General features: G+C 43.3%; 1 protein-coding gene across 2 annotated transcripts in view; it reads right to left on the bottom strand.

Moving 5' to 3' along the window:
• Positions 1 to 14,060, bottom strand: part of sox6 (SRY-box transcription factor 6) — a 104,486-nt gene that overhangs the window by 21,631 nt on the left and 68,795 nt on the right. The window contains exons 8-10 of one of the 2 annotated variants that reach the window (XM_068595983.1): positions 12,922 to 13,045; positions 9,007 to 9,086; positions 1,113 to 1,262 (exon numbers count right to left, since the gene is read on the bottom strand). In XM_068595983.1, the coding sequence (XP_068452084.1) occupies positions 1,113 to 1,262; positions 9,007 to 9,086; positions 12,922 to 13,045 (354 nt within the window). The remainder of the gene's footprint in view (positions 1 to 1,112; positions 1,263 to 9,006; positions 9,087 to 12,921; positions 13,046 to 14,060) is intronic. The other variant, XM_068595984.1, reaches the window with a different exon arrangement.

The following is a 14,060-nucleotide window of genomic DNA, read 5'->3' as shown; positions in this document are numbered from 1 at the left end:
TCCCAGAAGAGAAATGCCACTTCGCACAGTATAAATCGCCCTGTGTATACAGCAGTCTTTTAAATCAGATTAGGGCTCATGCTGCCTTAACAGTCTTTTTCAAAGCCCAAGTGTCTCCTTGTCCAAACATATGGCCAAGCACAGACTGCCCCAAGGCCTTGTTATTGCTGTGCCAATAACAGTTTGTCATGCAGTGAAGCTGAAAGCAGACAAACAATACTAAAGGCAATCTGATTCCAATGGACTTTGTATATGTTTATTTTCCACTTATGCATAATTAATTGTATTACATTTTTTGATATTTGGAAATATTTGTAATAGCTTCACTTCACTAAGTTTGGTATTGGTATTGGCCTAACTGGCATCCATTTAATCTGACAAATAGAAATTGTATTAATGTTATGAAATGACGGAGTTGAGTCAGTTTAATGGAAATCTTTCAATGAAAATCCCAAGAGACAGGAGACCTGAAGGATTGTGTATGCGTATGTGAAGAGAAAGCCAGAGTGCCTTACTCCCATGACATAATTTATGGTTTTTCTTCATTGTGATACTATTACGCTAAACTACTCCAAATGGGCGTATGTTCCTGATTATAGCCTCAGTGAGTGGGGACGATGTACATGGCCTTTCCTCTGCATGGAGGTCTAGTGGATCTATGCCATACAGCAGCAGAAAACACACATCCAGCATTTGGTTTGTTTACAAGCCAAACAAAGTCGGCAATTTTGCTTAACTTTTGTCAGCATTTGTAAAGCACTGTTGTAATGGTTTTATTCCATTTCAGTTATAAAAAAAGGAAGAAAAAAAAACTTTTCACTGTGAAATTTTTTTTTTAAACCATGTGTTCCACAAATTACTGGCTTGGAACAGCTATAGCCATAGCAACCGTGTCCACAGAAGTCTGGTTAAGAGAGAGAGGGCCTTGTTAAAGCCCCACAGATTGATGGCCTGTTAGAGGCTGGGCTCAGCACCGGCCGGCTGTAACACTGAAGTAGTGAGCAGTGTAGATTCTTCTATATTCAGAGAGCACCAAATAGGCTTGGCTAGGTCAAGTACCACTCAAGGTCTAGGCCCATGGGTGGGCAGGTTAAAGGAGTTGAAAGTTGTACCTTAATGTGAGTGATGGGGCTGCAGGAACTCTTGTCATTCTTCAGAGAAGAAGGAGAAATGGGCCCACTGGCATTGAGGGACTGGGGGTGTGGAGGCATCTTGGCTCCAGGAGAGACCTGCATGCTGGCAAGCTGGGCGGCATACAGTTGCTGTAGGGAGGTGGAGAAACCAGTTAACATCCAAATCCAGCAAACATTCAGTTTTATATTCTGTCTTTTCCTCTCCCTCTTTCTCTCTCTGTTTCTGTGTCGGCCTTCATCTCCCTCTCTCTCTCTTTTACGTCTTTCCTCTCTTTCCATGAGGCTGGCAGAGAACCTCCATCAAAGGTCTTAACTGTATTTCAAAGGCTGAACCCAGAGAGAGACAGCAGTCTTAAAAACCACACAGAGATGGCTTTCATTCAAAATACTTGGAGCCCCTATTTTCCACTCATCACAGAGAAAAGTTTGCAGACTGGATGCAAGTGTGTTAGCAAAGATCTCTCATTTCTCTAGATCCACACAGCTTCCTCTTGAAGTTTCTGGCCTGCGATTCGTCTCCACACAGCCATGTGAGACAGTCCCATTCCACAATGCTAGAAACCCAAGCTCAGTTGGACTGCCATCACAGAATATGTTGAACACAAGCATTATTACGGCTTACAAACCTGCTCAAAGACCTCTGATGTAATCACCGTTATTTTCCTTGGCGTTAAATCAGTAAGATGTCCAACTGTTGGTGACATTACCACACAAGAGGGTGGTTCAAATGACTGGGCGAAGCACTCAATAACAGTTGGGCCTGTAACAGGGTTGAACTCTGAAAGCTCAATTTACATTCCCACCACTGGGCTGATTATGTGGCATATACACTAAAAAGGGCTGGTTAAAGTCGTTGATATGAGGGTTTGGAAGTATTTGAAAAAAATCTGGTGAACCACACACTGCTAATTGTTGGTTGGATCAGATTTTTGCCAAAGTAATTCATCTTTTATCAAGGATAAAGTTACAGTTCAAGGTCTTGACACTAAGTTGTGCATCCATTTTTATATCATTACAACCTGAAACAAATAGCAGACTGCTTTAATGGCTGTTTTTTGTGCTTGTTTTTCTGTGCCCAGCACTGCTTTTTTTCTTCACTTCTTTTTGCCCCAGGTCTATGTATTGGCCACCAGGTATGTTATGAAATTGGCTTTTGTCTCCTGCTGCAAATGTCAGGGGTTTGTCAAATAGTGCTACTGTCTGTAAAAAGAGTATTACACCATGTAGCCTTAGACCTCCTTTCGTCAAACAGATAGCGCCCCTTAACTTCACCACTGGCCATCCGCTATCCTCACACGAGGTAAACCCTGTAGCTTTTTGCATTATTTAGTCAGAAGGTGCTGTCAGAAATAATTTAATTTATCTTCCTGTAGCCAATCAACAAACCCTGTTTCATTTCCTGGTTTGACTGGTCACATACAGACTGCGTTTGTGTTGATGGGAAAAAGCGACCCGGCCCGGTGGCCTCACCTTTGACAGTGTGGATGCAGACGAAAGGCAAACAAAGCACTTTATGTCCGTGCACATATCTCTAGTTATAAACACATATGTGCTCCTGTAAGAAACTTTATCGCTGCAACATAAGCGGCAGTACAAAAGCTCCATTCTTCCAGAGGACCTGGGGATAACAACAGCGCATGGGCAGCGGAAATGACAGACCGATTATGTTCCTACAATGATAGCACTGCCCCCACCTCCCTCACAAACAGCCTTTTGTCTCCCACAGGAATGGACACAGGAGCCAACTCCATACTCCTCTCATCTGGGCTAGACTTAGTTAATGTCAGTGGTAAAGGCACACTATGTGTTGTCTGTGTGTTTGGGGGAGGCCAGAGGGGGGAGGGGGGGTGGTCTCCATTCACTGGCTGTCACTTCAGGCTAGTCTTAGTAGAGGAGCGGAAGTGGAGTCTGCTGGACAGATGTTTGCTAACAGGCCTGTCAACGAGCATGCCCCTGACCTTGAGTGGGAAGAACTTTATTGTCCCGGAAAAAGAGCATAATTAGGCATTGCCTAAAATTAGACGCAGTCAGGGTGCCCCTTTTAACCGCTGATTAGCGGGTCAGTGCCATGGGGTGGGAATTAATGTTTATCCTTGTAACAAGGTACACTCTGCCAGTAGAACAATAAATAAAATCAAGGGGGAAAGACGAAAGGTTTGTTAACCCACCAAACTCTGCTACAGGGCAGATATGAAATACCTCAGCGTTCAATGTGTGGAGTCGAGAGACCTTTGTCTTAGCACTGCAGTATGTCTCGGTTAAAAAGAAATTGTAGTTTACAATGCATTACAAAAGTATTGTTTGCTACCCAATACATAATCAAGTTATAAACAACTGTATTAAAGACAACAGGAGGTTGTGAATTTAAAATCCATTGTGGTGTCAAGACCTGAGGGATTATGCATCCTGCCAACACTGGCCTCCCTCAGCAGAAGACATCTGCCCGCTTCCCCCAATTGACTCTCTCACATCTAATAACCCCTTTTTCATATCTACTTGCCAGGTGGGGGCAGCAAAAGGTTCATGGTATTTAGAGTCAAGCTGAAAGTCAATACTCAAACTCTGGGGTATTGGAGGAGTAGGCGAATGCCTGAGTGGAGCTCAAGACCCTTATGTTTCCTTTCTTTCCTTTACACAAGTTGTTTTGATCTATTTGATCAGGGAAAAATATACATCTTCTAAGACACATGTAATAGAGCCCACTAGAGCCCACTATGGGACTTATTGTATTGAGATGAGAAATAGCTAAATAAATATAACAGCTAATGAGATTGCGACGTTGGTGTTAAAAAATAGTCTGTGTTGTTTTGTTTCTTTCTTTTGTGAATTGAAAGTTTAGCATTTTCCTAAAACAGTATTTTTTCCGAATACAGATACAAGACACATAAATGAGGAGACATGGAAACACAACATCTAAGATCTTCCTTGTGACCCCATCATTCCCTGCTTCCCAGTGGAGCAGAGCCGATCTCAGCAAGCATGGATTCAAAGTGAGTGCAGCACGCCCAAGGTCAGCCTGTTAGCCTCTGGTAATTAAAAACAAGCCCTCTGAAGGCAGCAGAGGTTAAACAGGGAGGTTCACTTTTCTGCCTGCGACATTACACTGAAATTACACACTCTGCTAATGATGTTCGACACCTCAGAAGTATGATATGGAATTAAGACTGGCAGCTTCTGTTTGTTTAGTAAAACAACAAAGCTGATAATATAGCTCTGTATACAATACAATCAATTATGAGAAAATAAACCACATTGATTTGCTTGTACTGGCCAGGTGTAAATCATTTTTTTTACATGAATTTTTACATATATATTATTTGTCATATTATTTCTTGCTGTCAGCAATGATAGTGTAGGGTACATTTATAACTGTAGGAAATACAGCCAAACAAGTTCCCTTTCTAAACCAATTATTATCCTCTGCATTTTATACAAGGTGAGCATTGTCTCATGGCGGCCACACTCTTAAACACTCCTGTCTCTTTGTATGCGAGTGTGACTGTCTGTCAATGTCTCATTCACCTCTGCCTGGCCTGGGCGCTGAGCACTGGGCTGGATATGAGGGCATTAACTGCGCTTCAGTGCACTGCACCATTTAAAAGGCAGCACAGCGCCAGCCCCGTTTGCCACAAGGCTTGTACAGGCTCATTGCCCAGGGCGACCGGGCAGGCTGACCCAGACTAGGCCCAGATGTCTGGAGTAGAGGAAGGCGTCCTGGTGCACTGTGCCGATGCTTTCCAGTATGGCCTAACATCTGTCTCATCTGCTGGCACCCAACCTGCTCTGCTCGAACCCCTCCTCTTGCCTTTTTCGATTTCTCTATCTTACGTCTACAGTATACGTATATGCTGAAGTCTATCAGTTTCTCTTTCCCGCACATTCACACACAAACATAGCCTATCATCTGTAAGCGTGTGTGTGGGTTCTCCAGGCCCAGGGGCCCCAGAGCCAGCCCTCCCATTCAGTGCAGCTCACTGCATTATCCACTCTATCTGTCCATCTGTCCCTCTGTTCACCACTGCCTCTATCCAGCTGCTCACATCGCCGTCCTATTAGCCAGCCTTCCACACACAGCTAGCATCGCTGCACTGCTCTGGGTTACCTTCAAAGACCGAGCTCCTCTGCTCATAAACACAGAAACAGCTGCTCTCTACAGTATGTCTGTACTCTCTTTTCTCCCCTCCTCCTCTCTCCATCTCTCTTTTTCAAAGTCAAAAGTGCTTCACTTGTTAATGATGGAAGCTGTTTCTTCACATCTGTACTACAGAGACATTTACATCCAAACAAAAGATAATGTGCAGTTTGCTGCTCTCCCATTTTCTTCCTGTTTGTCCCTTACTGTGTAACACTCTTTCTTATCACTCTAGTAGTCTAAGCCTCTGAGTACTCCTTCAGATGTGTCTGTCTGCTTGAGATCTGGTCTGAGTTGTTGCGGAGCGTGTGGGCTGCTTTTCATCTTTACAGTGGGAGCATTAGCTGAGGCTGGGCCCAGGTTTATCATGGGCCTAGAGAGATGCCATAGCAAATACAGCGGATGGTAATTGCGGCGTTAAGTCTTAACTCAAGCAGCTCGACTTCCAGTACTATACAGCATAAGGATGTGATGGGCCTGGACAGGGGTGGGGAGCAATGAGGATGAGACTAATTCACAGAGAGAAAAAACAAACTACGATACTGAAAGATAGTTCAAGATGTGGATGGGAAATTGGAAAAGTAAGACAGTGAGACAGAGACAGCAAGCGATAGAAAATGGAGCGTTGACTGATTGAAAGCAGAGGGTTTCTATTTATTGAGTCCTAACAGTAATACTGCATACAGAAAACCCAGATGTTCTGTTTTATCCAATAACACTTTCTTTAAAATGGCTTAAATGCTAAAGTCTGCTTCCAATGATATAAAAACAGGACTTTCTCAAAGGCCCTCCTCCTGTTGACTCGTTCTGTAAAAAGGCCGGGCGATGCAAGGAATAGTGTACAAACAGCAAATTAAGTGCTATCCCAAATAGAACATTCTTTTGTGGAATTAGGCAAATCCCTTTCTTGCCTCTTCATTCAATTGAATATAGTAGGTGTCCAGACAGATCGGGGTACGAGCTGAACACAATTTCCTCTGTTAGGTGAGAGGTGTCAGTTGTGATCAGGGAAGGACAGGCAGGGATTGAGCCATTGTTTCCTGCTGGTCCTGGCCTCATCCCGGTTCTGTGGGGCTACTAATGAAGAGGGGCATGTCGCGCTGGATAGTTTACCCGCCTCCTCTCCTGTGAGTTGAGGACGAGAGCCAATCTGTCAGGAAAACATTGAGTGAAATTGCCTTGTGATACAGCGATGCCTGGTGACAGCCACTTGCAGACTGCCAGCCACCGGAGTGATGCTACCACCTCGTATTGACAAGCAAATTACAGTCTCCAACACTCAAACGCAGCCTGGAAGATTCATTTACATCCATCAGCTCTAAGCCTTTGTTACCTTGTTGGGTTTTCTTCTCTTTGGAGAGAGAGGGCGGGCAATATGGGGGAAGGATCCCAGACTGTTATGACAGAGGAGATTGTGAAGCGGCTACGTAGCCAACATTAAGACTGACGGAGCAGCGAGCCTCACTGACTGGATGGCTGATCACATTACCTCTGCAGCATTGTGGGAATTAATTCTTCCAATAAGATAATTTTTAGGTTCATATATTGCACAATCTAAACTGAGTAAATTGGTGAAAATTATACCTTGCCATGCAGCTGACAGGAAGAGAAATTTTAATTGGGAGGGGGCAGCCTATTCAGCCATATGTGTGTGTGTGTGATTTTGTGTGTGTGTTAGGACGATGAAGAATGGGCTTGCAGGTGAAACTAGAAAAGTTCAGAACTGTTTCAAGGGTTAGTGTATTGTGCTTGATGATGCATGCAGGATAAACTCAGTAGTATGTCAAGTATTAATTAAATGGGGGTGGCTTAAGTCCTTTTATGTTTTTATCCCAAATAATCTTACCAGTGGTGTTGAAATTACAAGTTGCATCATTATAACACTGGACATAATGTGTTAATTTTAAAGTAGCCTCTCTGTCAAACACAAACACACGTACTGGAGTATACTTTTCAATAGTTTCATTTTGAATAAGAAAGAGGGTTCTGAAGCTATTATTGCTCCAAAGGGAGGAGAAAACTCTAACTTAATTCCATGTCTGGCTTAATATGATGTTTTTAATCATAGCAGGCTCCCAGTGCTTTGTAGAGTAAGTGGTGGCAGTCACATGGTTTGTTGATCCCAGCTATGTAGGAAAGGGCATGTTTGACTTGCCTTGCTGTTTTAAGGGGAGTCTCTATGCAGGGTAAATAGCAGCCAGCAGGCGGAATATGTGACAGGCTGACAGACTTCAATTAATGGAAAATGCACCTCTTTTTGTTTACTGTGTTCTGTAAAGGTCAGCCAAGTCATGGTCTTGGAGGCACTGTTTTTGCCCATTCCCAGGGTTAGGTACATAATCAGAATTAATCACTCTCCCCTCCTCACCCCAACCTTCAGATATATGACTGTCCCATCTGACCTCATCCACTATTATAAATAGACTCTGCATGCCTGTCTGAACTACCACTTCAACTCCAACTTCTTCATGATACACAAACTAAGCGACATATATATATATACAGTCGAGAAACATATTCATGTACAGTACGCAGCCTCCACCTTTTGCTCTCACGGACAACCGTATTCAAACATGAGCAGACTCATTTAACACCTTACAAGCTTCTAATAGCTCCTCTCATGGCTGCATAATGACGCACAACTCTTCAGAGCCAGCTGCATACATTGTTAGAACTTGCCAAGGCTCGTTAACACTGACAGTGGTAACCTCAGGAGGACAAATGCCACATATATCAGTGTGCAAAGAGTTCCTCCCTTGGTCTTGAGCTCTCTTGTTTTATCTTGACATATGTCTTTCTGCTGTTGAACATCACATGTTGCAGCTTTCATTAACGTTTCCCTGCAGCATTGGCCACTTGATCAACCGTCAGGAAAAATTCTGTTCAATCCTTAGTTTGCTTTCCTTTGTCTACAAACAACAGATTTATCGTTTCAAATAAACTTAAGATCTACAATTACTGAGAACTGCAAAGGAAACTGATAATTAGAGAAGCAACCAGCAGCAGGGTAGCTGATTAAATATGGTTGTTATTCAGCTTCCCGCTGCTACTTTTATGTTTTTTAAAAAGTTAACAAGGGAATCATCATCACCAATTTGGGAACAAAGATTATGAACAAGGTGAGAGAAGCCACAGTAACAGTAATAACTACTTGAAGGATGGAACAAAGACAATTATCTATATTAAACATTATGGCCTCAGGTTAAGCCGTGACCTGGGTTCAGCTTTTTTTAAATGCTGTGTGAGAAAAGTCCTGGAGGAGCCTGTAGGGCTTGGAGGCTATCCCAACATTTTATGTGGCGCCGCATCACTGTGTATAACATAACATAACATAACAATATAGTAAAATTACTCAGATTGTTTGCCCACTCTTTCTTCTCAGTTGTCTAAGATATTCCAGTAACTCTATTAGCCAAAAGCAATAATAAGTAGATTCTTCGCTCACACAGTCAATCATGTTCTGATAAATTCACTGGCAGGCGATTAAAGCAACTAAAGTGATTCTCATTCCCTTTAATAACTATTATCTTCGTAACTCCTCTGTCTGCTAGAGCTAGTGGGGATACCTCCTCTATAAAACAGGATAAATTACATATGTAAGGTGATAAGCGTGTGTGAGCTGGGGGCCTCCAGGATTATTTAGTGTGCAGCTCATTACTTAGCGTACAGCTGCTTAGCCATCCTTTCTACCCCGGGCTTGGCGGGCGTCCCTAGCATTCTTTGTCATAGTATTGTACATACCTGAAGCTGAAGGGGGCTGAGTCCTGACGCTGCTGCAGCTGCCATTGTGGATGGAATGAACTGCACCGGGTAGTTATCACCTGTCAGAAAGAGAAACAACAATGCATACAGGTTCAGACAATGAGCCGGCCCACAGCGACCAGGCAAGTGCCAACAAGGATCCTGGGCCCTCCACTACTTTACCACAGCAATGTGGCACATTGAAACGAGCCCTCGGCTTCCAGCCAAAACATCTGCATTAACAAAAGGGTAAGCTGGTTTGACTGGAGTGGGATTACTTAGGTTGTTCCTCACTATTCCCCCCGTTCTCCACCCGCACAGTACTCCTCCTGGAAAAAAACTACTACATAGTTAACACGTTTTTTCAAGGTGCATGTGTTTGTGTTCGGAATAAATGTTGAATAGCTCCCATGGTATTTAATTGGAGATTATGTAAAAGGAGCAGCATGTTCTCTCAGGCGGTTCATACATCTGTGGACTTGCCTGGGTATTGTTCAACACTACATTGTTTCTTAGTGATAGTTTTGGCAGCACAGTGAAAGCACTTGTGTGCAAACTGGTTAGAACAAGTGTTTAGTCACAATAACAAGGTTGAAAAAAATACACACATTCTTATCTCGTGTATCACTGTGATCAAGCAAGGAAGAGCGGGTGTCCAAATGGTCGCACTATTTATTACTATTCACTACTGTTGGCCCGCAATCAGCACGTTTGTCAGAAACGGCTGCCGCATGAGTGATATCCACGGGGGTGTATAACCGAGAACAGACACTTTCACACACTCAACCTCGTATGTTGAGACGGAGAGAACACCCCCAGTGAGACGGGGCAGTGCAGCATTCGGGGGGTGGGCGGGTGGGGGGGTTGGGGGAGCATGTGTCTGGAGGAGGTGGGGTGCAAAAAGGGCGTGGGGAGGGGTAGTTGCCCTTCGCTCAGACCCCACTTCTGCCTGTCACTTCTTCTCACAAACATATGGAGCCATTAAGCCACAGACAAGTTAAATGTATATACCTTCTCTTTCACTTTGCCCTCGCCTGCTCGCTTCACTTTGCAATCTTGTACAGCACAGCACAATGTGATACGGGCATGGAAATTCAATCCCCATTTAGTAGCAAATAAAATCACACAGCAGAAGTGGTTTCAAATAGTGCTGGCTTGGATGTACGGGGGTGCACTGTGGTTATTTCTACACCTCCCTTTTTTTGGTATCGCTTTCTCTCCGTCTCTCTCCCTCTCTCGCTCTGTGCTGTCTATGACGTAGGGGTTGGGAATAATAAATGGCTGGATGTCTTTAGATGTCATGTGAAACCTGGGGAGGGTCATGTGCTAAGTGAGCACACCACCACTGCTGGGGGGTCTGGGGCTCCAAGGTCTGAGTCTTGGGTGCACTGTGAAGGCACCAGACTCTAGCAGAATGGGCAATGTGCCAGGTTAACATCACTGGTAAAAGGGAATTACGTTTAAAACTGTGTTTTTTATTAAACTGGCCATGGCTGGTCCCTTGCCCAGAGCCTAGACTCTGAATGGGGGTGGGGGTGCAGGTGACACCATGGTCACAACAGGCTATATTTCCCTGCTCATGTGGTGCCATGAAATATAAGTCATAGATCTGCTGAGGGTTGACAGATGAAGCGGAGACCTTTCTTAGACCAGATCAAATGATGATGAATGAAGTATATGACGACAACCCTCAAACTTGATCTTCTCTTTTCACTGGCTTTTACATTCTACTGAAATACCAACGCTGTTAGCAGAAAAACAGGCTTACATGAAAATAAGAAAACTCATTATATAATTTTACATCATTGAGATTTAATTCTCCAGTATATCTGTTAAGGGCAACAAACTAAAACAAATACACTTAAATTTGATTAGTTACAAGAAGAAGAAGAAGAAGAAGAAGAAGAAGAAGAAGAAGAAGAAGAAGAAGAAGAAGAAGAAGAAGAAGAAGAAGAAGAAACACATTGTCCTAAAAGCCTAAAATGTGGTAAAAATAGAATATTTAAAATAAAATAGCACAAAGGAAAAGTCAACTGTCAGCAGGAGTCCTATGTGGAGGAGCAGCCGATAGACTATAAGGTCATTCTGAAGGTCCATTAGAGGCACATCAGACTGAATGCCGCCATGTCTGTGTAAACAGTGCAAACAGACAGGGACGTCTATTTGTTTAGAAGATGAGTTGATGTTTCTTGACTGTGCTTGTCTACCATGCAACACCAGGCCATTGAGCACAGCCAGTGGATGGGGTTATGACTTACCACTACGGTGCCAGAATGACTCTGTTGCTATGTGAGCACCACAGGGCTGGGGGTCATAAGCAGTGGTCCCTGGGAGCTTTCTCATAATGATAACATCAGATTAGTGTGCCTTAGTCTTGGAAGTGAATGCTTGGCCACTCACTTCATGGAGAAAAGACACGGCAGCATCCTATATACCCTGCAGGTGGTGGTGATAACATTGTACTTTCTAGATATATGGTGTGTATTGTGTTGGCTGGGAAGAAATAAGAGGTTTTCAAATATCTCTCCTGACTACACAAGTCATTTTCAGACCCCCTTTACTTTTTCTTTATGAACTCATGAATTATGCAGGACCTATACACATGGCGACCCCTGACCATGATTCCGTAATAGCTCCTGTTATTTGAACTAAAACATTTTCCGTGTCAAACCTATTGCAGAAAGCACATTAGTAAAAGACTCCCCCTCAGGCACTTTGTTTAAGCTGTCATGGCTCCATAGTTCCAAAATAGCTGACTTTCTTTTTCATCCTGTGGTTTTATAGTTAATTCATTAACTGCACTACCACACCTTTTAATGTTCTGGTGCAAACCTGCTGACTTCCCAGAGCTTCATGTTTCCTGTTTTTAGTCCTCTTTCTTGTTCTAGTAGTGTTTTATAACAACCAGGAGGACTTTCCTTTTTCAAGATGACTCATTAATCCTCCTTGACAGTGAGGTTTTCACTGTCTCCTTCTATTTGCATGCATCAGAGTGAAAATAAGAAAACAAAACAAAAAACGAAATAAAACATACAAATGCAGTTTAATTTGACGAGATAACTAAGAGATACATCTTTAAAAAATGCTGGGCTGTGGGACCAAGAAAGCCATGTGAGGTGAAAAGCTTAGACTGAGAAGAAGGAAGCAATTTAGGCCATGGCTATTTTGTTATTTATATTTAACATAAATATGGAAGTGTGTGGTTGCATATCTTTCATTCTCTCAAAGATATAAGGGCGTACAAAGTTACTGCTAGGTGTCAGGCAGGGCGTTGGTCAACATGTTGAGACTATTTAAAAAAAAAACTTTTTTAAATTTTAAAGTCGGTGGAAGACTTCTCTTTTATTTAATTCAAACAGACAAAGGGAAAGAAATAGGCATGCTGTTACAGGCAATAAAAACTGTCGTACATGCAGAAAAACCTGTTCCCTACATCATCCACATTATCCACCTTATAACTGTCTTTTAATTATTTAATTTCACATTCAAAAGACATACTTGTGTAAAACTGTACGATGGGAGTCGCTCTCTCTGCATATAACAAGAGGAAGACTTTCATGCAGGGTTCATCTTCTTAACCTCTGAGAGGGGATACAAAACAATTACAGAGCCAGCACGCTCCAGAAATAGTCTTTAATGTTGAAGACATGTTGACATTTCTTTGCTTCTCTACCCATATCTATTGTTCCACATGGATCATAACATTCCCAGTCCTTAGTCTCATGTCCAAGTTCAGACAGAGCACAGCATGCCAGTGGCTTCAAGTGTGAATCGAGCATCTGTTTGTTTCTGTGCGGGTGTTACAACTTTTAGACCTCAAAATTATAATTATGAATTTTAAGTGGAAGGTAAAATGACATTAAAGCAGAGCGAAAAGGCGATGGACAAAATTAAGACTTAAGTTTGCAAGCATACCTGGCTTATAAGACATTCCCGGAGGGAAGAGAAATCCTTGCTGGGCGGCAGCTGCTGCTGCCAGAGTGCGTTGGTCGTGTGGAAAAATGGGGATCATGAGCGGAGACATGTGACCCTGGACCTGCTGAACAGATAGGGAGCAGAGATCAGAGAGAGGCCTAAGCAAAGGCATGGTACACAGAAACACAGAGGCCACTCAGAGGGAGGCCAGATCACAGCTCCTGCTAACGCGTGCTGACAGGGGCTCTGCGGCCCTGACGGCCCTCTGTGCTCACACAATACCTGGCCGAGCTACGCCTGCCCTTAATCCAAACCACAATTTCACCTCGGTACATCAAAGACTCCCGCATATGCACATATTGTTCCAGCATCAGTTAGAGGAAGTAACATGCATGGCAGAGAGCGGAGAGACTCAGGAGGTCCGTACGGCTTTTATAGAGAATTACTGTTTGTGTTGAGAGAAGCATTCACCGACACTCTCGCTGTTGCAGTAGATACAAGATGTTAGCAAGAGGTTTGCTGAATGTTTTACACAGGAGACCCTCACCTCAAGGAAAGATCAACTTGTCACATAATCTTGGATGATCATGCATTTAGGTGATAAAAGCCTAAAGACAATCCAGTAATTTACTACAACTGTTCTCAGCAGAGGAAAAATAGCAGGCAGTTGAAAAATGCTTGCTGTATTTCATTTTAATGTCATTCTTTTGACTGTCTGTTCCACTCGCAAATTAACCTTCACCATCCAGTCTGTTGCCGACTTGCCTACTGGGAATATCAACCCAAACCCACTGCATGTGTGTGTCGGACTTGGTGAGTAGCTTATGTCTCAAAAGTGGTGTGTGGGGGTTTCGCACACATGTTACAAGGTCCAATCTTACTGTCATTCTCTGCTTCCTGAAAGTCTATGATGGGGAGCAGCACAGCTACCATAGGCCTGCAATGGTTAATCTAGCAACGAGCCAGGCCACCTCAGGGGAACCTTCCTGGAAAATGGGTTAATAAAGGTCATCCCCCAAAATAAACACTTTACAGAATGTTTCTCCATTCAGCCTTCCTTAAAATCAACTCGCAATAAAACGGGTCTGGGTGCAATTACTGCCGCTGCATTGGGGCATGAAATCAACCTGCTCTGAGCA

The sequence above is a fragment of the Clinocottus analis genome, unplaced genomic scaffold (genome assembly GCF_023055335.1).
Source record: "Clinocottus analis isolate CAN_PGR_092001 unplaced genomic scaffold, fCliAna1.0.p SCAF_33, whole genome shotgun sequence".
In the NCBI taxonomy this organism is placed as follows: Eukaryota; Metazoa; Chordata; class Actinopteri; order Perciformes; family Cottidae; genus Clinocottus; species Clinocottus analis.
The sequence above is the reverse complement of the archived record's forward strand: the minus strand, read 5'-3'. Positions and strand labels throughout refer to the sequence as shown.